Source organism: Humulus lupulus, chromosome 3, assembly GCF_963169125.1.
Source record: "Humulus lupulus chromosome 3, drHumLupu1.1, whole genome shotgun sequence".
Lineage (NCBI taxonomy): Eukaryota > Viridiplantae > Streptophyta > Magnoliopsida > Rosales > Cannabaceae > Humulus > Humulus lupulus.
In genome coordinates, this window is record NC_084795.1 from 272,481,192 (window position 1) to 272,507,096 (window position 25,905).

General features: G+C 36.8%; 1 protein-coding gene across 1 annotated transcript; it reads left to right on the forward strand.

Annotated features, from left to right (window-relative positions):
• Positions 1 to 6,849: 6,849 nt before the first annotated feature.
• On the forward strand, positions 6,850 to 25,071 carry LOC133824260 (protein CHROMATIN REMODELING 19). The gene is made up of 12 exons (XM_062257128.1): positions 6,850 to 7,545; positions 8,285 to 8,402; positions 8,652 to 8,692; positions 8,781 to 9,031; positions 9,114 to 9,294; positions 9,474 to 9,659; positions 9,762 to 9,935; positions 10,054 to 10,212; positions 14,767 to 14,844; positions 14,953 to 15,089; positions 24,335 to 24,553; positions 24,659 to 25,071. The coding sequence occupies exons 1-12, from the start codon at positions 7,045 to 7,047 to the stop codon at positions 24,822 to 24,824; spliced, it is 2,211 nt and encodes a 736-aa protein (XP_062113112.1). The 5' UTR covers positions 6,850 to 7,044; the 3' UTR covers positions 24,825 to 25,071.
• The last annotated feature ends 834 nt before the right edge of the window (positions 25,072 to 25,905 follow it).

Genomic DNA, 25,905 nt, shown 5'->3' on the forward strand with positions numbered 1-25,905 from the left:
TATATAATTAAGGGGTCGTTTGGTATGCAGGAATCTGGACACGGGAATGGAAATCTAAACACTTTCCCATGTTTGGTACTGGGTTTGAGTTTTTCTAACCTGTGAATCTGTACTCCAGGGGTTTTAACTTTTCCTTATTCTAAGTTCAAGTGAAACTCATTTGACAAGTGGTTTTCAGATACCTAGGAATGCGAAACACTTCAAAATTATTATTATTATTATTTTTTTAAATCTTAAACTAATAATTTTTTAGTTAATAACTTATTTTATTTTTGAAGATTATAATATAAAAACAAATATACATATATCAAACTATAAAATGATAAATAATATTTATTTATTTAAAGAAATTGATTTGTAAAGCCTTTATATCATTACTTTAGTTTAAAATAACAAATGAAATATTATTAAAAATAAAATAAGGGTATTTTTGTAATTTTAAAAATTATACTTGGTTCTAGTATTTAATAGATGTATTTTTTTTAATTTTGTTAAAAAATATTTCATGAGTAAAATTGTTTATAAATGATTTTGATGAAATATATTATTATATTAATTTTATGAAAATATGAAAACTTAACAGATTCCTATGCAAAACCAAACACTGAAAGTGATATTCCCAGGAATCATAGATAAGATTACAGTGCACAACCAAACACAATGATGTAAGTTTCTAGACTATCAAATTACCCTATTTAACTTTTCCAGTAATATGAAAACTATAAACTCCTCATACCAAACGACCCCTAAGGGTTTATACTTTTTTAGACCCTGTATTTTGTCCCATTACCTGTTTGGACCTTATGTTTTGACAAATTACTTTTTGGACCCTATCTTTTGTAAAATGGTTAAAATAGAACCCTAAACCCGATTTTGGTCAATGATTTCTCAACTAAAATCACAAATAATTTACCAAACTAACAATTCATAACAAAAATAAAATAATTATACTTAAAAACTGTGTTGTTATATTCAATTTTTTCTTTATCAAATTGAGTGTAGGGTTCTATTTTAACTATTTTACAAAACATAGGGTCCAAAAAGTAATTTGTCAAAACTAGGGGTGAGCATCAGTCGGTTTGGGCGGTTTTTTCATAACATAAAATCCAGAATTCGGTTTTCGGTCCGGATTGGCGCAATCCAAAAACCGACCGACCAAACCAGTTAAAAGAAAAAACCGACCGTTTTGGACCGCGGTTTGGTCGGTTAAACCGACCAAACCGAATTTCTTATTTAAATTTTTTTTTTTTGAAAGTTTTAGTTAAAAAACTAAAATTTTTGGATGGTTGGAATCCTTTTTTGTGCATTTTTAAAACATAAATATATAGAATATAATTTCATATTTTTTTTATTTTTATTAAATAATTTTAATAATTAATAATTATATAATATTATATTGTTCGGTCGATTTCGGTTCCGCCAGTCGATCCGGACAAAATTTTCAAACCGACCGAACAGTGGTGGTTTGCGCCGTTGGTGGTTTTTTCGGTGTTCGGTTTAATCGGTTTCAGTTTTTTCGGTGTTCGGAAGGTCGGTGTATACGGTTTTTTCAGTTTTTCAGATTTTATGCTCAGCCCTAGTCAAAACACAGGATCCAAACAGGTAATTGAACAAAATACAGAGTCCAAAAAGGTATAAACATTAAAGATATAATTAAATAATTGTGCTCTTATCCATAATACCTCACAACTACTAGGTCCATTTGATGTCAATAAAATAAAAACTTTCTCATTTGTTGTTATCGATGTAAAAGTTTCACAATGCATAAAAAAGCTACTAAAAACACCCAAACCCAAGGAACAAAATCTGCAAGCAAAAGTGCACTTATAACAATTTGCAGAACAAAAACACATAAATAAAATGACCAGAGAAGTTCATTAAAATCCATCCATGTCAATTAAGATATATAGCACAATAATATAAGTTGTACCACTAGCCAATTAAAGGAGAGTTAAACAAAGGCCAAAAATTCACAATGTTACAACACTCATTTATGTAGTATTACCCAAAATAATGTCTCTCCACCCAACATGAAAGCACCATCAGTTGTTACATTACTAGGTCAATCAATTTCTTTTTTGAAACTTGAAACGAGAAAAAATCTACTCCCCAGAGGTATCCACATCTTTGTTGTTAAAAGAAGTTAGTTAATAGATATAATGAAATGAAAATTTAAGTCAATGTCCATCAACAAACAACGACGTGAAAAAAAAATCAAGGGCAAGACATACCTGCATCAAAAATACTTTTGGGAAGAACAAGAGTACAACGAAGATGAAGAACTATGAGGCGGAGGGGTCTTCATTGACATGGCTTGTGGCCGGAGACAGTGAAGATGGAAGTTGGGTGGAGGTCATGGCCGAAAAAGAGAGAGGGTGATGGAGAGAAGAGAGAGTTATCGAGGGAGATGAGAGAAAAATACATTATTATTTGGATTTTACAAGAATAAGAATTTGGGTTAGGAATTTGAGAAAACGTTATTTTGGCGTTTTCAATTTTGCAAGCTAAAATTAGAATTAGAATTTGGATTTGAATTTTGTTTTTAAAAATAAGCAACCAATCAATAATTATTGTGGGTCCCACATTATTTGAGTTTTTCAAAGCATAAAATCAGATTTGGATACCAATCAGACCCTAAAGACTCCATCAAAATGTATCAATTTTTTTTAAATGAGAAAATTCCAAAAGGACCAAAATTTAGCTTTCAGTTTAAAATAACTAAAAAAATCAAAATAATAATAATAATGCACTCTCAAAAATGCTAAATTTATGATTACTTATATTTTAAATTCACATCCACAAATAAATCATTAAGAAAATAATTATTCACGATTTATGTCTCATCTTTTGAGCAATTTTAGGGCAAAAACATGAACACTATCGAGTTGTGGAGAATGGCACGCAAAGATGAAAGAACAAGATGACCAACTAAATTTTGAGAGATAAGAGGGAAATATTTTTGTTATAGGGTAATTTTACTCCTAGGTGGCGAGAATGACCTCAATGGTAAACAACATAATTAGTTTGCAAGAACTACCTCACCTGTTTGAAAGAAGAAGTGAGTTTATCAAGATTGCTCTTGCACGAAAAGATCGTTGATAACTCTACAAAATAGAGTTATTTTACCACATTTTGTAAGCTAATTGTTGTTTAGTGCTTGAGTTTTTAAGTAATTTATGTAGTTTTTAAGTAATTTAGAATTTATTAGTTTTATTTTGATTTTATAGAATTTTGTGTATTTTTATATTTATATTATTGTAAAATGTTGTAGTTTAATTAATTGAATTATAGAGTTAAGTTAGAAGTAAAAAGATGCACTTTTGAGCTTAATTGTTTAAGTAAATTAAATTGTAATTAACATTTTCAAATAATTATTATGACTCATTTTATAATTGAAATTATTTGATTATGATTTAATTTATTTTGAAGGAAAATTATTGATTTAAGGTGCTTGAAGCATAAAAATAAAGAAAAGAAAATAAAGTGTGATGAAAGGATAATTATGGCAATTTTGAAGAGGAATAAACAAAAAATTGGCACCAGGCCGATGCCTTATTCGGCCCAGAAGAAGCAACCGAGCCGAAGCCTTCAGCCACCACGGGCCCAGCTCCCTGCTCAGCCCCCCAGGCCCACTCGGACCCAGCTCCCTTCTCCCAGCCTCCGTGGGCCCGCTAGAAGCTAAGGCCCAATCTGAAACACCTCCCAATAGCACCAATTTCCTCCTGCCTTCAACTCTTCCAGCTGCCTGGGCCTTCCCCTCTCCACTCGGCCCAATGCCCTGCACGACTGAGCCCAACAATCAATAAGCGTGCAGCCAACCCAAGGCCCATGAAGCATCAGCTGCCACCCAGCCCGCATGAAGCTTCTTCCCAGCACTGGCCCAGCAGCATTCGGCCCGCCTGCCCAGCCTTCAGGTCCGCAGCCTTCCTCTAGCAGCTCCCTGCCCACTGAAGACCCCAGCAGCCCAGGCCCACTCGACCCAATCCGCCCCAAACCAGCCAGCCACCTGCAACCCACCTGCCACAGCCCCATTGAGCCCATCAAATTGCAATTTTGTCCCATTGTCCCTAAAATACCAATTTTTACCTAAACTTTTCTACTCATTTTACCCCAAAATCATCATTACACCTAAAATTTACCCTATACCATGTTATTATTCATTTCAAATTTAATTTAATCAATTTAAATTGATTATTTTAAGCATTTTTTTGGCTATAAATAAGGGAGTTTAGTGAGTGCTTGAAGGGGAGGTTACACCACAAAATTTATACACTTTCAAGACCACTCCAAACTCTTCATCTTCTTATTCTTTTTAGTTAATTTTCTATGTATTTTTAGAGGAACAATTTGGGGGTTTTCCTCCAAATTTTCCTAGTTATGTTTGTATTTTATATTCTAGTTATGCGTTTTCAATCGTTTTAAGATTATTAAGATCATGATGAAGCAACTTGTAACTAGATAATATTTATGTTGCATGTTGATTTCCCTTGTAATGCAACAAAGTTTATGGATTTTTTTTCTTTATATTTGTCTTTCATCTTTAATATCTCATATTTTGGATTGTTAGATAATATGCATTTTGTTCTTCATTTTGCAAAACATAATCTTATTTGTGTAAGATGTGTCATTAAATTGTACACATCCAATGCTTAGAACAAAAATATTATGTTTTGCCTTATAAATAATATTATTTGATTTTTTATTGTTTCATTAGGTTGATTCACATTAAATACTTTGAAATTATACTTTTTGAAGAGTGAAGAAAAATCTTATATTTTTAGAAGTAATTTGTGCTTAAAATTATAAATCTAATTGGAAAATGATAGTTTGATTTATTTTAACTATCACTAAAACTTGGGAATCAATATACTAATAAATATTATTAAACTTACATTTTGTGGATTCTAGTATCTTAATAATATTTCTTTTAACATTTATTTTTAAATCATTATTGGTTTATGTTTATTCTCTTAAATAGATTTATTTTCAATTTCTTATTTTATGTTCATAACATTAAAACTCATCAATCTTTGGAGCTAGGTTAGAATTTATTAATTTTGGTTTAAAATAGTTTTCTTTTTTATTTTAGACAACTCCTTTGAGTTCGATCTCGTGCTTACATGAACATTATATTTCATATACGATTTGTACACTTGCAAGTATAAATTTTTAAAACATACTTGTTTTGGGTCCATCAATCGTGAACATACAATTAGAGCTGTAAATGTGGGTCGGCCCAGCCCGACACGGGCTACATTTTCGTGCTTCCGAATAATTCGGACTGGGCCGGGCCCATATTCAAATTCGTGCCGAGCCAGGCCGACCCATATTTGAAAGAGTAAGCCCAGCACAACCCATAAGCCCGACCCGGTCCATGTCGTGCCGTGTCGGACCCAATTCGGGTCGGCCCACTTTCCTTATTTGGGCCCAAATTCGGACCCACTCTTAGGCCCATTTTATTTTTGCCAAAAAATGTGAGGATGGAGAATTGAACCATCCACCTTCTCTTTAAGAATCAATGGACTCACCACCAATCAAAATATATTTCTTTGTTTAAATTATAGTTTGATATATTTTTATATACTTTTCAACAATACTTTACACAAAATTATATCAAAGATAATTATTAGAATTTGAATACGTACTAATAAATGCTAAAATGTTAAAATCACAAATCTTAAAATAAATGAACATAATTATAAAATTATAAACATTGAGAAAAATAATAGACTTTTATTATCATTTTAATTTATAGATAATTGACAAATAAAAATTATTATCATTATTAATGTCAAAATATCTGGTTTTTTATCGTGTCGTGCTTTCGGGCTAGTTTGTTCGTGCTTTTGTGTCGTGCCTTCGAACTTGTTGTGTCGTGCTCAGACCCATGTCGTGTCATGTCGTGCTAATTTTCAATTCGTGTCGTGCCTGGCCCAATCCCATATTTTTTTCATGTCATGTCGTGATCGTGCCTCCCGGGCTCGTGCCAGTTTTGTGCCATGCTAGAAAGTTCGGCCCGTATTTACAACTCTACATACAATAAGTAATGTTCTAAAATAGTCAAGTATTCACGTGTAATTAAAATAGACATTTCAATAGCATTTGTAATTGCTATAATTATTGCCTCTATTTAACATTTGTAACGGTCATCATAGTGACCAAGTAATACATAACGTTCACCTACAATCCTATAAGTAGGTAAACCCAACAACATTTTGGAGGCTAAATGATAATATTATTTTAATAGTGGACGTAGGTTCGAGCCTTGGGTTGAGCTACTATAATTTTTGGTGTCATTTTTCTTTATGAGAACTGCTAAGGGGCACACTGTTGCCTAACACTACAAGTATGCGGCATAACACTATTGGTGTAATCTAATATCAGATCTCACTTATTTAAATTTAATAAGTATTATGAGGTATCATTAACCAATCATTGGGTGACACCTCATATGGTGTTGGACACCTTAAGGTACCAAATAACAATATTTTTATTTATTTATTATTTACAATTCTTTCCCAATACGTTGTTCGCTGACCTAAATTCGCCAACACTAATTTTGATCAAGGGTATGTTTTTCCAATAAACCATTAAAAGTATATTTTTAAAATTTTGTAAAAATGAGGTATATCAATATAAGCTGTTTAAATGTACATTTCCTCAAATTTTCATTAAGTAATCTATAATTTTATTAGAATTTGTGTTATATTAAAAATGAAAAATAAAATTGACTTTTTTTTTCCACAGATTTTTATTATTTTATTTATTGATAAGTAAATAGATATTTAAAAACCTTTTTAAAGAAAAAAAAAAAGTTCATTCATATATCGCTCGCAACCAATGAAAACAGGCCAAAGTGTCCCCGCGCTCGTCATTTCGGTGTAAGCGCCTTTACTTCCGACCTTTCTTATAATTTTTTGGGTTTCATGCCCTTGGAAATGGCGGTTCAATTCTCCATTGCAGCTTTCGCTTCCAAAGATCCTCTTTCCCTGTCCGCCATTTCCAGAGCTTCCTCTTAGACCTTACGAATTATGATTTGAAAAAATGAAGCGCGTTTATCACGAAATCTCAGACGACGAGTGGGAAGACCACTCTTTTAAACCCTCCCGAGTTCTCGGCAAGAAGTCTCAAAACCCTTCTTCTCCACCTCCTCCTCCAATTGAGTCTTTCTCCTTTAGGTCTTCGTCAAAGCTTGAAGTCTCTAATCAGAGCAGCGACGATTGCGTCGAGGTCGGGGATGATTTGGAGGACGACGATGCGGAGGTCGCGCATGTCAGGCCAGCGAATCGTGGCCGTAGATTTGTGATTGAGGATGACGAGAGTGATGAGGAGTTACCCGAAGTGTTCGAGGTCAAGTCAACGACTGACGAGGAGGATGAAGGAGAAGAGGACGAAGGTGCAGATGAGGATGATGTGGTTGGGAAGGCTTTGCAGAAGTGTGCTAAAATCTCGGCCGAGTTGAGACGAGAACTTTACGGTTCTTCCGTGCCGGCCTGTGATCGATATGCCGAAGTGGAATCTTCTTCCGTGAGAATTGTCACTCAGGTAACTGCATTGAGAAATTTGATACCTTTGAAGCTTTTGATTAATGGTATTCCATGTTGGTTTATTACATTAGGGGAAATGTGAGTAACTTGGCGAATTCAAGGTGTTGAATATGTCAATGAGAATTCTTGACGAACCAAACTGACCAAAGAGGAAACGAAATGAAGAATATACGTGAAGTAGCCTTAATGATTTTGAAGGGTGTCTAGTTGAGGGCATTGGAGGCGTTAGTTTAGTTCCATTTTGGCTGTTTGTGCATTGGCTGTAACAGTTGGTTACTTTTATTTTTCCTTAACCATTTCGTTCCCTAAACTTGGAATTGAAAGCAGTTGATAAATAAGTTACAGAGTTTTAGCTGAATTAGGTAATGACAGAAGAGAACATAGGAAGTTAGCTACTTAAACTAGAAAAAGGAAGTAAGAAAGAAAATAATAGATTTAAGGAGATTGTGCTAAAGGAGAACAATTGAGATACTAGCCCGAGTTTCTCCGGGTTACCATATTTTGCATGTTAGGATTTTGAGGGACAAAGATGAAATTTCTCTCTTGTATGCCTTTATTTTCACCTGCAGTAAAACCGGTAAATAAGTTTATATTGTACAAGTGGATAATATTCAGTCTAGTAAAAAGTTCTGTTTTCTGTTATATATTTCATTATTTTGGTATATTACTAATTTTATTAGATTTGGAATAGTTTTTAGATGTAGTAGACATTTCAAGGGCTTACTTTATTTCTGTAGGATGATGTAGATGCAGCATGTACATCGGAGGATTCGAATTTTCAGCCCATTCTCAAGCCATATCAGTTGGTTGGTGTCAACTTTCTTCTTCTGCTGCATCGGAAGGGTATTGGGGGAGGTACTTTTTATCTCTCTTGTCATCCTTTTCTTTTTTTTTCTTTCTCTTTTTTCTTTTTCTCTTTTGTGTTATTGTTTTTGTAATATATCATGCTTATATCGAGGCACAACTATCTGCATTCTATTTGTGTCCTTATCTACTTGAAATCATGTTTTAGCAGTTCGTGCTCAGTTACCAATATTTGTTTGTAGAATGGGTTTAATCCCAATTCCCAACAATGGTACTTTAAATTTCCTTTTTTTTTTGCAGCCATATTGGCTGATGAGATGGGCCTTGGGAAAACCATTCAGGTATCTTGGGCATTTTTTTTGGCTACAGTGTCACTTTGTTGTTTATGGGTCTTTGATATATAATTATGACACTATTCTTGTCTGGCAGGCTATTACGTATTTGACCTTGTTAAACCACCTACATAATGATCCTGGTCCACATTTGATAGTTTGTCCAGCTTCAGTTTTGGAAAATTGGGAAAGAGAACTTAAAAAATGGTGCCCGTCGTTTTCTGTTCTCCAGTATCATGGAGCTGTTCGATCAGCATATGCAAAGGAGTTGAACTCGTTATCCAAAGCTGGATTGCCACCTCCATTTAATGTTCTCCTTGTGTGCTATTCACTTTTTGAGAGACACAGGTTTAATTTGCTTGCATACAACAGCTGGAAAATGGTATTGTATATTTTCTGTGTTTTAAATCTTATAATTCACATGTTTCAGCGCACAGCAGAAAGATGATCGTAGGATTTTGAAACGTTGGCAATGGAGTTGTGTGCTCATGGATGAGGCCCATGCTTTAAAGGACAAAGGCAGCTATAGGTGGAAAAATTTAATGGGTGTCGCTCGAAATGCAAATCAGCGTTTAATGCTGACAGGGACACCGCTACAAAATGATTTACATGTATGTACTGATTTTTTTATTGTGTTTTGAGCTCTTATATCCCATAACCTGGCTCTTTTGTAATTGAAACATTTTATTTAAATTGAATGGGTCTTAGTCTACCAAGCTTGGGTAATTTTGATTAGTTTCAGTTTCATGGTTTTTCTTTCTGATGTTGATTTGATTGCTTTTTGTTGCAGGAATTGTGGTCTCTGTTGGAGTTTATGCTGCCTGATCTTTTTAGTACTGAGGATGTTGACTTAAAAAAATTGTTGAATGCTGAAGATAGAGATTTGATTGGCCGCATGAAGTCCATTTTGGGACCATTCATATTGAGGCGATTAAAATCTGATGTTATGCAGCAACTTGTTCCAAAAATACAGAAGGTTTGTAAGATGATTTTGGTTACATTTTTGATAGTGGTTAGTTTTGTATATTGGTATGTTAGAGTGTATTCCTTTCTCTTGAGTTTGGGAATTTGTGTGCAGGTTGAGTATGTGGCAATGAGAAAGCAACAAGAAGATGCCTATAAAGAAGCCATTGAGGAGTATCGTGCAGCTTCTCGGGCTCGTTTGGAAAAAGGTTCAGAGAATCAAACAAACAGCATTTTTGGAGTTCTTCCACGAAGACAAATATCCAACTACTTTGTTCAGTTCCGTAAGGTGCTATTATAACATTTTAAGCATCCAGTTTTGCTTGAATATTATTACACATAATTGAGCTTATCTTTGATACTCCTGTTTTCAACCTTTTTCCCCTTGTCTGTACCCATTTTTCTAGATTGCAAATCACCCTTTATTGGTGAGGCGTATTTACAGTGATGAGGATGTTATTCGTTTTGCTAGAAAGTTACATCCGATGGGTGCATTTGGCTTTGAATGTACAGTAGACAAAGTAATTGCGGAACTCAAAAGTTATAACGACTTCTCTATTCACAGGGTAAAACTTCTAGATTTTGTGACTTGCACTTCTTTTGATTCTTGCAATTAATTATGGGGAAGATTTATACAACATATAATTATTGATTTTAGACATTTTCCTTTCATTTCCTTCTGAAATTTGCCATCATAATCTACATGAAACGTGATATATAATATATATTAATATCCTGGATCAGTCATACATGCTCTGTACAGGAGTTATCTGCTGGTAGTGGGGTTTAATTTTATTTTTTCTTGTTCTTAATATGATGATTTTAACACAATGATGTTAAAGTGATAATTAATCATATTTTGATTAGTTTTGACCTCTGAGCAACAGTCTATGAAATTAATAAAGTACGGGATGGGATCCTAGTTTTTTGTTTTGTCTTGTGGTTTCCACCACTTCTCTTTCTTTGTAATACCCACTGATCAATTATTGTTACTTTTGTATATACACACATATATGACTTAGCAAGACATGCCAAAATGCTTAGTCTTTTCTACCTTTGTGTAGAAGTAAATGATACAAATACTATGGCTTTGCATTTCTATAACGAAACCTTTTGTTATCTTTGTATTAACTCAAGAGGTGTCCATTTAGTAAAGAAAAGTGCCCATCTAGTAAAGTGCAAGAATATAATTCTCTTACAATTTTCTGTTGGTAGTAATCGTTGGAGGAATGGGATTTAGTTGGGCCTGAAGTGGATTTAGTCTATATTTTTGTTTCTAAAATTGAGGAAAAGTAACTTAATGAACACGAGTTGATTAGTTTATAACAGGCCAATATTTTTGAATGAACGTGATCAAATTGATTGTGATGAAATGTTGGGTCTGGAGGCCCTTTATAAGCACTTTGTCTACAATGTCAGCAAGTGGCAAGAAATTATGATTTTCTTTGCTTTGTTATACTGTAGCTTCGGGAGGTGAGGAGGTCTTAATGGTTTTTTTTACAGTGGTGGGGAGTGAATTTTCTAAGATTCAGAGTTATTAATAGTTAAATTAGTGGGTAGATGTGTAAGCTTTTGAAAAGAATTCAAGAGGATAGATAAGTTAGGATTCATTAAATGTCTTGGTTAGGATGAGTTTGGGCACTGCTGGAGAAGTGTTTAGAAAAGTTAAGTGAATTGTTACACACACTAACCAGTCCTTTCGGAAAGCTCTAGAGGCTTTTCTGCATGTGATTTTCCATCCTTGTCACTATCTCATTTTGTGTATTAATTGTATTTAGTGGATCTAGTATTTAGTAATGAGGGCTGGGAATTCATGTTTACTTTTGTTGGTTTTGAATATAAGGATATTGTGCTAAATTCCTTTTTAGTATCTCAAAATTGTGGTTGTCATGATGAGGTCAACCAATTTCCCTAAAGGGAAAATGTGAACAAAATTAGGTTTTTGGCATGGTGACCATATAGAAGTCTCATCTTGAAAACACAAACAAGTGAATTCGTCCGCTTGAGTTTTCTATCAAGTTTATTCCAAGGTACATGTCCTGTTTCTTGGAATTATACAGGATGGTGTAGTTTGACTTTAATTTTCAGTGGGTGTATCCTACGAATGGTTTGATATTTTTTTTTAAGGTGGCTTTCCCCTTGGAAAGTGGGTAGAGGAAAGTAGCCGAGGAACACTAGTATGGTGATCTCTTTGACAATTTGGCTTGGAAAAATAAGGAAGATCTTTAAAGATTGGTTAGAGCTAAGGATTGGGTAGCTCTCCGGGTAGTAGACACAACAAGGCTTTTAAAGTATTTTGATTGCAGATTTGCTGAGGGATGGGTTTTAATTTTGAAATCTATTTATTTTAGGGGATACCTTGTGCCCATGTCCTGTACATTTTCTGTCATTATATATATGTTTTTAGTTTACAGTTTTTCTTGTAGTTGTCTTTTATATTGTGTTGCTAGAGTTTTGTTTCTCTTTATTTTTTGTATTTCCTTAGTTTTCCTGTTTGTTACCAAGGTTTTCCTCCGCAATAATGGGCTTTTAATACACTTGAGAGGAGGTCACTCATATGACCTTTGTCTCTTTTTCAAAAAAATAACGTGTGTATATATATATATAGTGGTGTCTAAGGTTCAAGTCCTTGAGTGCTTACGCAGCAATTGCTATTTATATGGGCACTCGAGGAGTAATGCCTTATCTTATACTACGGTGAGGATGAGATCATGATTTTCCATGTTGTGTAAACTAATGTTAGCATTTATTTCCACCATGGTGGAGCATAATTTTATTTACTTTTTTTGAAAATTTAGGTTTCTAATCCATCTTCCTTGGGATCAAACTTTTCATTTTTATTTTAAATTAAAACAATAAAAACAAAAATAGAAACAGGAGCTGATATTTTTATATTTATAAAATGTTTGTATAGAAGTTTTAAAAGATGATAAGATGTCATCTTAGAACTTACAATCCTTGATGAAATTTAGAATATGATTTTTAGTATCAAACACCCATTACTTGACTGACTCCATCCCATAAAGACTCTGAACTCTCTACGTAGTCTTAAAAGACTACAGTATAATATTATTTCCAACCACAGACTATCTATGCTTCTACATTCCTCAGTTTCTTCTTTTGAAGAGTGCTCCTTTGCCAAAGCTCTCCGGTTTGGCTCACAATGGGGGATTAGTTCTGATTGAATTCAATGCCAGAGCACAGAGGATTTTGTCAAGTGGGTTATGAATTTTAAACTTGAAAATCACCAAGATTTCATTCCGTGTGCTATTTCTCTGTGGGAGTGTGTGTGGTGTGTGCAAAATATCACCATTTACAAACAAGGGAAAATCAAACAGAGGAGTTACTCAGCAACACAAATCATCGGATCCTGGCCTTCAAACTTACATGCTGTCTACCTGACCTTCACTCTGTCCCCTCAAGCCCAGATCCTCCTGTCACTACCGAGTTCGAGCGCCCGTTCTGCAATGTTTCTGTCTGACTGTGGTATCTGATGTGTCTGTTCCAATGGTTCTTTGGGGCTGCCAGCGGTCATTTGGATCTGGGTGGAGAAGCTGTTGTCATTACCATGAAGTATGGTGGTTCCTCTTCAGTCACGGAAGCTGAGCTAAGAGCTCTCATTTTGGCTGTGCATTCAGCTAGATTGAGAGACTGGCTCAATGTGGATTTTTTTTTATTATGGATTCAAAACAGTTGGTTGTGGGTCTTAATAAGGGAGTCTGCTCTGATTGACTCATTCTAGGCTTCTTTCAGGGCCTATTTTATTTATGACTCAGGTTAGTAATGTATGGGCCTGTTATGTTCCTAGGCAATTTAATCTAGTAGCTGATAGCTTAGCCAAGTGGTCTCGAGTATCTTCAACCACTGATAATTTTTTGTGAGGGATCCACCTTCCTCTTTTGGCAGTGTTTGTCTAGTTTATGAAGCACTTTCCAAACAAAAAAAAAAAAAGAAAAAAAATAGACCCCATGAAAATTAGCATCAACTGTAACAAATTCTTGCATTGAACAGGCAATACCAAAGCAAACCATATTCTTTTAGGAACTTGGATTGGACAAAGCCCTCCTGCTATAGAACAACATAGAAAAAGGTGATCCAAAGATATGCAATTCATTTTACACGATATACACCTGCTTGGAGAAATATCTGAATAAGGTTATGCTTCTGTAGAATACTGTAAATATTTAATTTCACCGAAATCAAAAGCTAGCTGGAATTAAGGTTTATGCTTTTGGTGAAATAGGAGTTTTCCAAAGAAAGGAATAATGTTGTAAAGGCAAACTGCCATCATACAGTTAATTCTTTAAACAAAATCTACAAGAGAGCATCTCATCTCAGAACTTTCCAGCTTCCAAATGATCCTATCTAATACTTCCTCACAGAAGTTAAGCTGAATCCAGCATTATTATCAACCTTAAGACCTGCTCTAATTCCCATTGTATCAAATTTTTGACGAAGCTCAAATTCCACGAAGATCATACTTTTCATTTCTACTATCATTATCCTTGCTAGTTGAAGAAAAATGATCCCACCTGTACTGTAAGTTGCGAGTGTACTCGATTTTAGTCAGTAACTAACCGCCACAGAATTTAGAAAATATTCCATCTTCTTTGTTCTATGTATATCTGTCCATAATTTATGGGAAAGATGTGATTTTTCTCTTTATACCACCAATCTCTAAGATTTGCCTTTTGTTCTATACTTGTCAGTCGTATAAAAGGTAACCAGCTATGATGTTTTTGTCTACACTCTAGTTAGTAATTTAATTGTCCTGTATAGTGTGTATATCGAGTATGGACCTTCATGTTTGTTATGGATCATAGTTTGTCCCTCATGTTTGCTTGTGATTCTGTTTAATCTGCTATGGCGAACCTTCATGTTTGTGATTTGCTACTGTGATGGTGAATCTTCTATCAACGAATCAGTGGATGTATGTTATATGGTTGGACACAGTAAAACTCTCTGAATTATTGGTTTTTGCACACACACACGACTTTACTAGACCAAATTCCAGTAGCTATACAGTGTCCAACTGTATAATATTAGCATCCATACAGTGCTGCAAATGAATTTACTAGGACTATTAGTCATTAATGCTTTTTAATGGTATCTTTCTGCAGCTTTTACTTTATCATAGTATTTCTGATTCAAAGGGTGTCCTTCAAGACAAATATGTGATGCGTTCAGGAAAATGTCAGGTATGATTTTAATTCTGAAAATTGCTTAAATGGCCTTAAACAGTTTGGATGGATATTGTTTTATTATGAACTTTATTCTTAAATTTGAGATTTAAGCTGTCTTGACAGGCACTGGCCGAACTTCTTCCTTCACTTAAACAAGATGGGCATAGAGTCCTGATATTTAGCCAGTGGACATCGATGCTTGATGTCTTGGAGTGGACTTTGGATGTCATTGGGCTTTCGTATAGACGTCTTGATGGAAGGTAGGCGCTTTTTTTTTATTTGACTTGGACAATATGTTCTCAATAGTGTAACAAATGTGCTGTAGCATCTGGTACGTGTTTCTTTCAAATATATGTACCTAATTGATTGGCTAAATTACTTCCAAGGATTTTCTCTCTGTTGCGTAAAGCTGAAGATTGTTGTGCCTACTGTATAGTTTTACAATTTAGGTGACGTAAAAGTTTTCTGAATATTTTAGTCCACTTATAACCTGTGAGTAATTTATTGTGAAAATTTTATATGATGCCTTTGTAGTCAATTGTAGAACTTGGGGATGATAGAAAGCATGGTTTGCTTGTTTCTACATGTATAGTGCTCTTGGGTCATATAATTAGTTCTTTATTTTGTGCGTGTTTCTTTCTCAATATGCATGGTCTGATTGCTAGATCGCATTATGTGGCTTGCCTATTCAACTTTTTCAGAAACCTACTGTCATATTCCGCTTGCATTCTTTCCCTCCCTCCTTCCCTCCCTTTCCTCTCTCCCCCCTCATTTATTTATTGTGTTCGATAAATGGAAGTTTTGTAGATTTACTTGGCAGCTGAAGTTGGAGGCCTGGTTGAGCCTATGGTTTTGTAGTGGTAGTTTTTTTGTAGATGGATGGAACTCGAGATCATGTAAGGAGATTGGGAGCAAATAGGGGTGTTCATTTAAATCATGTTGACCTAAGGTTTGAGTTTTTTAATCCAATCTAAACCATTTTAGGGACTAATTTGAAACAATTTGAATTATATAATAAGTTTGGTTTGTAATTTTTGATCTATCCTAAACCATTTTAGGGGACTAGTCCAATACAATCAAAATCATTCAATAAGTTTTGTTTTGAGTTTCATTTGGACCTTATAACTTGGGTTGTAAAATTCACCAATCCAAGTGTTGATAGTTTCCAACTGTCGTTTTCAACCCATACTTGCAAAGGCAAAATTTGATCTAAAGACATGTATGTATGTACATTGAATTTATGTATGCAAGAATATTGAAAAGAGACAAAGTTCGCACGTACATGAGTGACTTTCTTCCAACTTTATTAATAGGCCTCACTTGTAGTGGAGAAACACCGAAAAAAAGAAAGAAAACAAGCAAACAAAAGCAAAAACAAAATTTAAGCACGAAACCAAAACCTAAATAGAAACACAAAACATCGATCAATACAAAATGGTATCCCAATCTAAGAAAGGAAGAGAGTGGAATCCCTTTGAGACCCTTTGTATTGTACAACTTGAGTGCTACACTACCCATAGCCTGATCTTGTCCCATAATCCCCAAAATATGGCGGAAACAACAGTAGTCCAGGGGGTTTGACTATCCTTGCTCTTTCCAACATGAAACAAGAATAATCCACACACTTAGCAGGGATACCCCAAATCAAACCGAACTCTATAATTAGTTTGTACCACAGCTTCAGTGAATAGTCGCAATGAATGAATAAATTATTACTGGTCTCATTAGCCTTTCTGTACAACACACACCAACCTAGTGAGATAACCAAAAACGGTTTCTTTCTTTGAAGGACTTCATGCACATTCACCTTGTCCCACAACATCAACCATATAAAGATTCTAACGTTCGGGGGTATGTATGCTTTCCAAAGAGAATTAGTTCTTGGAGGAGAAATTGCACCATTTTCTCGAAGCATGTTGAAAGCTGTCTTACAAGCAAAGATTCCTGTACTATTCCCTTTCCAAATTCTACCGTCTTCAAGTAGAGCACAAACTTGGGCACTGCCCAAGTTGTCTAGTAAGCGAATTGAGTCAAAAATCTCTCTCTCTCTTAGGTTCCTAATAAAGGGCAAATTCCACAACAAGGGATGTGTGTAATCAGATACAAAGTCTGAAATGCAGTGTTGCCTTTTGGAGGATAGTCTAGCTAACGCAGAGAAAGACTCCATTAAGGCCTTCGAACCAGTCCAAATATCTTCCCAAAAGCAAATATGGTTCTCTTTACCCACCTTAAAAGCCACCAGTTGCGAGAACTCTTCAAACAGAACCGCTATGCCCTTCCATGGGCCCGTCTAGAGTTGATTTTGGTACCCCCACCCATTTTTGTGCAAGCCATACTTTTGATTACTCTACACCATAACCAACCTTGTTCTAAAGGAAATCTCCACCACCATTTCATCAATAAGGACCTGTTTCTCAGATGAAGGTTTCCAATGCCTAAACCTCCTTTATCCTTTGTTCGGCACACTATCTTCCTAGATACTAGGTGCTCACCCCCTCCTAACTTTCCACCTTCCCCAAAAAATTTCCTTATCATTTTTCCAAGATATTGATAGGCCACCCCTTACATATGTATATGCTAGAAGAAATAGGAAGACTTAAGGTGGAATGGCAGCAATTGATATTTTGTAGTAGGGTCGAGTATGAGTCAGTTATGTGAGGTTAGTTTGGGTGGGAGTAAGGTATACGGTATGACCAGTGGGGTAGAGAATAAAAGGGGGAGAGTGAGCTGTGAGTTGGTGTGAAGAATTTGGTAGAGGGTGTAACCCATTGTGGGAGAGACCGGGCTCTCGAAAACCTGGTATTGCAATACAGAAGAGATTTTCTTTCATTTTCCTTGTTTTTGTATTGTTTGGCTAACCATTTGACAGGTCTATCCTATCAAAGTGGTTTAAGAGTACTCGATCGAATGAGACCCAAGAAGGATTTGCAACTAGAAGTTTTGGAGGAACAAATGGAGGCTATTCAATCGGAAGTTCATCGGGACTTACAAGCGGTTCGTTATGAATTTCAGCATCTGCCCAAGGAATTGGAGCTACTGAAAACAGAAGTTCAGAGGTTACCTGAGATGGAGAAGAAGATGGATTACTTGGTGCTCACTTGGCTCAGCTGTTACAAGCTTCGGGCAAGCCAACCGTTGGCGCGACTATTGCCAGTGCCGATCGTCATCGACACTCGGTGGTGGGGGAAAATTCTGCGGCTTCGGCGCCGATTTCATCGTGCTTTCCGACTACATCCCAGCTGACAGCCACGTCGGACCTGCCGACTCGATTTGAATCCTACTGCTCCGAGCAAAATTATGGTCAGGATTTTCGACCACCAAGGATGGAATTGCCATTGTTCACGAGAGAGAATTCAGACGGGTGGATTTATCAAGCTGAACATTATTTTCTTCTTGCTAGAATGATAGAGCCAATGATGCTTGAGACCGCCATTATTGGGTTAGATGGTGATGCCTCAACTTGGTTTCAAACCAGTGTAGGTCGATCATGTCATGGGCAACTCTGAAGAGGCTCATCATTCTCCGGTTCCGAGCTGCTTCGGTGGGATCTATTTTTGAGGAGCTGATGTCGATTACTCAAACTTCCACCGTCAAGGACTATCGTGTCCGATGGGAGGTCCTGGCTTCACGGGTCCCCAATGCACCCGACCATATCCTTGAAGGAAGTTTCGTAAGAGTGCTCAAGGAGGACACAAAGCTGCCTTGCATGCATATTCTCTTGTCTGTGGGCCTGGTCGAAATCATGGACACGACCCAGCGAATTGAAGAAGGCCACCAATTACTTGATACGGGCCACATGAGTTGACCCACCTTTTCCAAACCCAGTGTTAGCCCAATTACTTCTTTCCGAAATTCCTTGAACCCTTTCCTCGGCAAATCGCTCACACCACTTGCTCCGACTACTTCTCAGGCGACAAGCAACACCAAAACTGGCGATGCTCCAACATTGAAGCCATCCCATTTCCGAAGACTGACCGTGGCTAAATACCAAGACAAGAAAGCTCGTGGGGTGTGCTTTAAGTGTGATGAGAGATTCCACTGTAGTCATGAGTGTGATCAGAAATTTTTGCCGGTGTTATTGATGACAGATGAAGAGGATTCAACAACAAAGGACGAGTCACCACCACCATCTTTGGACTCTGGTGAAACCTTGGGTACCGAGGAGACATTGGCAACCCTTTCTCTTAATTCTTTGGTGGGTATCACTTCTGCTCATACTATGAAGCTTGCATGACACATCTGGTAGCAACCAATGACTGTTTTAATTGATAGTGGTGCAACTCACAATTTTATTTCCATGGATGTGATATTGGCGATGGGCATTCCAATCACAGCTACCACGTGCTGTGGAGTATTGTTGGATACTGGAGGTAAGGTCAGATGGAGGGTATTTGCGCCTAAGTGGAGTTGGATTTGGGTGCTTTAAGGGTGGTCACAAATTTTATACCACTGGAACTTGGGGGGCTGATGTGATTTTAGGTATAAAGTGGTTACAGACTCTTGGTAACATGCAAGTGAATTGGAGGACAATGGTGATGAAGTTTAAAATGGCTGGTGCGTGGGTTACCTTGTAAGGGATCCCTGTTTGTGTAAGTCTCCTATTTCACTCAAGGCTATGATTCTGTCTATGGAGAAAGAGGCACAAGGGTTTTGGGTTTATTTTGGGGCGTTGTCTATGGAGGCAGAAGGGCAAGAACAGCCATTGCCCCAGTCGGTATCATCGGTTGTTCAGCAATTCGAGTCTGTGTTTGAGATGCCATCAAGTTTACCGCCTCCTCGATCCCGAGAGCATGCGATTAATCTTTGAGTAGGAGCAGGCCTGATATCTGTACTACCGTATCGGTGCGTACAAGTCCAAAAAGATGAGATTGAGCGATTGGTAACGGAGATGCTACAAGCGGGTAATATTAGGCCAAGTACAAGCCCATTTTCGAGGTTGACATTGTTGGTCAAGAAAAAGGATGAAAGTTGGCGTTTTTGTGTTGATTATAGGGCTCTAAACTGCGAAACGGTGGCTGATAAGTTCCCTATTTCGGTGATCAATGAGCTATTGGATGAGCTTCACGGTGCACAAGTTTTTACGAAGCTAGATACCACCAGATTAGAGTCAGCTCGGGATGTGGAGAAAACGACATTTAGGACACATGAGGAGCACTATGAGTTCTTGGTGATGCCTTTCAGTCTCACAAATGCCCCCGATGACTCTCCAAGCCCTTATAAATGAGGTGTTTTGGGACTTGTGCAAATTTGTATTGGTATTTTTTGATGATATTTTTATTTATAGCCCGTCCATGGAGGAGCACATACAACACTTAGCGTTGGTGATGGACTGTCTTCGACAACATAGCCTTCATGCCAACCAAAAGAAATGCATGTTTAATTAAGAGAGGGTGGAGTACTTGGGTTGTTTTATTTCAGATCAAGAGGTTTCAGCCGACCCAAGTAAGATGGAGGCCATGGTCAATTGGCCTACCCCTAAGACGATCAAGGAGTTACACGACTTCTTAGGACTCACGGGCTACTATAGAAAATTTGTGTAGGGATACGACAATATTGCCAAGCCTCTTACTGATCAGATACGGAAGGATGCTTTTGGTTGGTTGCAAGAGGCTAACGAGGCTTTTCTTCAGTTGAAGCGAGTCATGTCCTCAGTACCGGTGTTGGCTCTACTAGATTTTTCAGTGTTGTTTATCCTTGAGGCGGATGCTTCTGGAGTGGGTCTAGGAGTTGTGTTGATGTAAAATGGTCGCCCTATTGCTTACTACAGTTAGATTTTATCGTCGCGGGCATGCACGAAGTCGATATATGAGAGGGAATTGATGGCAATAGTGCTGCCCATTCTCAAGTGGCGTCCTTGTTGGAGCGTAAGTTCTTGGTGTGGACGAATCATCGAAGCTTGAAGTACTTGTTGGAGCAAAGATTGGTTGCTTTTGAACGTTAGATATGACTCACTAAAATATTGGGATATGACTTTTCTATTCAATATAGACTCGGTTTGGAAAACAAAGCTGCAGATGCCTTATCTCGATGTATTGCGAAGTTTCATTAGCTGCCATTTCAGTCCCAAATGTCTTATCTATTCCTGACTTACAAGCACAAGTCGCTGTTGATCCGACACTCTCCAAAGTGATGAAAGACTTGTTGTCGAGCTAGCAAAGTGTGAGGTACTCGTTGGTGCACGTGTGCCTCAAGTTTCAGGGTTGTTTGGTGATACCATCTTCCTCTCCACTCATTCCCTTGTTGCTACAAGAATATCACAGTAGCACCATTGGTGGGCATTCAGGGGTGTTCAAGACATTTCAGTGAGTAGCCATTGACTTGTATTGGTGAGGAATGAGGAAGGACATCCAGAAATTTGTTGCTGAATGCGCCGTGTGCCAGGTCAACAACACAAGTATTTGGCTCAATCTCCTGTTGGTCTTTTACAGCCATTGCCAATCCTCGAGCAGGTCTGGGAAGACATTTCCATGGATTTCATTGAGGGGCTGTCCATTTCGAATGGATTCGATTCTATTTTAGTGGTAATGGACAAATTGAGCAAGTATGGTCATTTTAAACCTCTTCGTCATCTGTTTTCCGCAGTTACTGTTGCAGCATTGTTTGTGCGTGAGATTGTGAAGTTGCATGGTATACCTCGGTCAATTGTTTCAGATCAGGATAAGATTTTTCTTAGCCTTTTTTGGAAGGAGCTTTTTCGCTTGCAAGGCTCGACCTTGAAGCAACGTACAACCTACCACCCACAGTTCAATGGTCAGACAGAAGTGGTCAACCGTGGTTTGGAGACTTATCTTCGCTGCTTTGTCAATTCTAGACCCAACCAGTGGGTCAAGTGGCTTTCGTGGGCTGAGCATTGGTACAACTTTTCCTTCCACTCTTCGGCTGGTATGACACCTTTCCGGGCACTTTATCATAGGGACCCTCCTCCTTTGGTCCGTTTTGAACCAGCCAACACCAAGGTATCAACATTGGAACAACGTCTTCAAGCTAGAGATGATGTCCTCGCATTGCTGAAGCAAAATTTGCATCAGGTACAACAGAAGATGAAAGCTCAAGCTGATCGTAAGAGATGGGAATGGGATGTACAGTATGCATGCACTAGGTGATTTGGTTTATGTGAAGTTGAAGCCTTACTGTTAGCGTTTCGTGGCTAAAAGACTCGATGAGAAGCTGTCCCCTCGTTTCTTCGGGCACTTTCCTGTGTTGGCTCCTGTTGGTACTGCAGCATATTGCCTCCAGCCGCCTCGGGAGGCCACTATCCATCTTGTTTTTCATGTTTCACTCCTCCGAGCTGCCCTTGGACCAAATCAGCAGGCCACTACTTTACCTCCTGGTTTGATAGCGGAGTTAGAATGGACTTTGGAACCCGAATCGGTCTTGGAGGTTAGGCCCGTGACTCATAAGGAAGCAACTCAAGCCTTGATCAAGTGGGTGAACCTGCTTGAATTCGAAGCTACTTGGGAGGAATTTGTGTGATCCAGGAACAATTTCTTGATTTCCACCTTGAGGACAAAGTGAAACTTGTGGTCGCGGTATTGATAGGCCACCCCTTGCATATGTATATGCTAGAAGAAATAGGAAGACTTAAAGTGGAATAACAGCAGCTGATATTTTGTAGTAGGGTCTGGTATGAGTTAGTTATGTGAGGTTAGTTTGGGTGGGAGTAAGGTACACGGTATGACCAGTGGGGTAGAGAATAAGAGGGGGAGAGTGAGCTGTGAGTTGGTGTGAAGAATTTGGTAGAGGGTGTAACCCATTGTGGGAGAGACCAGACTCTCGAAAACATGGTATTGCAATACAGAGGAGATTTTCTTTCATTTTCCTTGTTTTTGTACTGTTTGGCTAACCATTTGACAGGTCTATCCTATCAGATATCTACTACATTAGCTGGGGCTCTAAAGAGGGATAGATAATAAATCGGTAATGAAGACCAGACTGGGTTAATTAACGTCAACCTGCCCCCCTTGGAAAAATAATATATTATACATTTATTATATAATAGAAGTTGATATGGAATGCTCGTCGTTGGGATGAAAAATCCAGAAACTGAATCAAGCTTGTCAGATTTTGAGTTATTCAAACTTAGGGAAACCACTAGTAATTTGTTTCAATCATTTTTCGATTAGTTAATTCCATTAATTTTGGTAGAATTGAAGTATGCCTTTGGGCAAACCATAGGCAGGACTTTTTCAACCAGTCTGTCATGGACTCTTTGGTATGAGGAAATGTTTGCACGTGAATTAGAATCTCCAACCTTTCACTTGTTACTTGTTTTGGCTTTCCTTAAGTCTACATTAGTGAATCTCATATGATTTCACTTTACCCTCTGGTGTTAAAATAAAACCCACCCCAATATGTTGATTGCACATTACACTCCATCTAAATTTTGTGGAGCCCACACTAATTCTTAAGCTTTTTTTGTCAATAAGTTAAAAATTAGAAGATTTCCAAGTGCAACCATACTCATTTATATAATATCTTTAGAAATCGAATAAAGATTTTCATGCTCAACCAAACACAATTGTAGGGGTTTCTAGACAATCACATTACTCCTCTTCAATTGTGTCTTAATTTATAAAATTTTGAACTCTCCATACCAAATAACCCCTTAAGGTTTTCTTTCCCATTTTCTCTAGTTTTGCTTCTGTTTTTTTCACTCTCTTTTTTATTTGGAAATCATCCTCGACAGAAGGGGATTTAAGTTAAATCTATTTCTTTGGTTGGAAATCATTTGAGAATTATCATGCATGACTCTTGTTAATTTCAGTTATTTTTTGATGGTGGAGCAGGTCTTTTTTTGCTCCTTGTTTACCCTGTTACTGATAGTTTGCCATGCCCAGATTTTACTCTGTCAATTTCCTTTTTTGGCTAAAGATCAAGAGCTAAAGTAGTTTGCTTTTCAATGAGTACGCTTGTAAATATAGGATTATTTCTTATTTCTACAACTAAGCTTTTGAATTGTATAATTCAATTGATAACACAGGGCTGATACTTAGATCTGATTTAGTTTGAACAACATTAGAGCCTTGTCCAGTTCTCACCAAAATTTAAGATTTTACGCATGAAACATCGGTTTTTCACATATAAGAAAGAAAACCTCAATTCTTTGATCAGATAATAATCTGAAGCTTCATAGAAGATACTACTTTAGGTTTTCTTGTATTGTTGTTGTATTACTCCTGAATTTTTTCTTTGATTGTTTTTATTTATTCTCTGTTCGATGGGTGGTACAATCTTTGTAGACCTGACTACCTCTTGTTTGATTCTACTTTTTAATAATAAAAGTAGTGGTGTTTTGCTTCAAAAAGAGGAAAAAAGAAAGATACTATTGTAGGTTTTTTTCACTCATTGCACAGTTCACAGTGATCTATCCCAACAAATGAGTACCTTTTCAAAATGGACAAGGACTAGACATTGTTTTTTTGCCTAAGTAGCTTATTTGAACTATAGTTTGTAGCTTGTCTAAATTTATCACGCCTACTCACGAAGTTTCAATTTGGTTACTCAGTACTCAGGTAACAGAGAGACAGACCATAGTTGACACATTCAATAATGACACTTCTATATTTGCATGCTTGCTGTCCACGAGAGCTGGAGGGCAAGGTTTGAACTTGACCGGGGCTGATACTGTTATTATTCACGACATGGATTTCAACCCACAAATTGACCGACAAGCAGAAGATCGCTGCCATCGTATCGGTCAAACAAAACCCGTTACAATATACAGGTATATTTTCTCTGACAATCATGTCCCGTCTCTTTCTTTCCTTTACTGCCCCTTCGTTGAATCCGTTTCTTTTATATGATCACCAATGGCTTATGATCTTTTCAGGTTGGTAACCAAGGGTACAGTTGATGAAAATATATATGAGATTGCAAAACGTAAATTAGTTCTAGATGCTGCTGTTCTTGAATCGGGCTTGGAGATGGACGAGGAAGGTGGTGAAACATCTGAGAAGACCATGGGGGAGATATTATCAACACTTTTACTTGGTTAATTGCCATCACCAGTTTTTGCATTATGTACTTTTTGATCTTTAGATTATTCACTAGTAGCCCCATTGTTATTTTTATTATTAGTTTTTGCAAAAAGAAGGGTACTAAATTGATAGTGCAGTGCACAATGCTATACGGGTCTAAATTGGCCCAGAAATGTTGTAGTAGTAGTAGTAGTAGTAAAAATTATTAATGAAAAATGCTCTGATAATTAATGGTTCAGCAACTGCTATTTAATACTTTTTTTTTTAATCAAATGCTATTTAATGTTTTCGATTGCCCTGCTTTCGATCGATTTATGGTAGTTTGTGATTATTTTAATAGGCAATGGCATCTAAGTAGATTAGATTATTTAGAATGAGGCGACGTGTTTTACACGATGTCCTTAATTTCTATTTCATTATTTTTAATCCACTTGTTGGGTCAAGTTCAGCCCTTGTGTTAGAATACCAATCCAATGTTTAAAGATAGATTTGTTAATTATATACATGTAGCCGCAGTAGATTTGCTTAACTAATCCCACTAACGTTCTCGTGTGATAAAAAAGGCCTGAATTGATTATGAAAATCTGAGACTTGGTCATCTCCCACCCAGTTATATGAGATGTAGTTCCCACTTAATCAACTTCTGATTTAAAGGAATAAATTTTATTCTAATTGAAGTTTGGTAATGATCGAATGTTTCTTTTTTTCTTTTTCGAGTGATGAATGAATTGTTTATTTGCGAAGAGAATAAATTGAATGCTAATCCACTATTTTTTTACATTAAGTAATACGTGGACTAGCTCCCGATACTGGAGGGATAAAGTAATAAACTGATTAAATTATTAATTAAATTAGTAAGCAAAATTCAAGTTTGAAACTCATAATATATATTTTTTTTGGTTGTTAAAAATGGGATAAATCTATGAAAAATCCTATTGAATAAGAGTTATTCAATCTAAACCGGCTGTCCAAAGGTAGCCATACTTCTCTCTTTCATTTCATTGTGACTAAAGAAAGAAATAGGTTTGTCCCCAAGCTTTTTTGTTATTTAATATTATTTTTCTTGTAACGAGCATTAAGTTATTGAAGTACGTATTTT

Bases quoted from the DNA above. Each gene is read 5' to 3' on its own strand.
- LOC133824260 (XM_062257128.1), top strand. From the start codon at position 7,045: ATGAAGCGCGTTTATCACGAAATCTCAGACGACGAGTGGGAAGACCAC. The intron at 9,032-9,113 runs GTTTAATTTGCT...CACATGTTTCAG, and splicing joins TCACTTTTTGAGAGACACAG to CGCACAGCAGAAAGATGATC. The intron at 9,295-9,473 runs GTATGTACTGAT...TTTTTGTTGCAG, and splicing joins CGCTACAAAATGATTTACAT to GAATTGTGGTCTCTGTTGGA.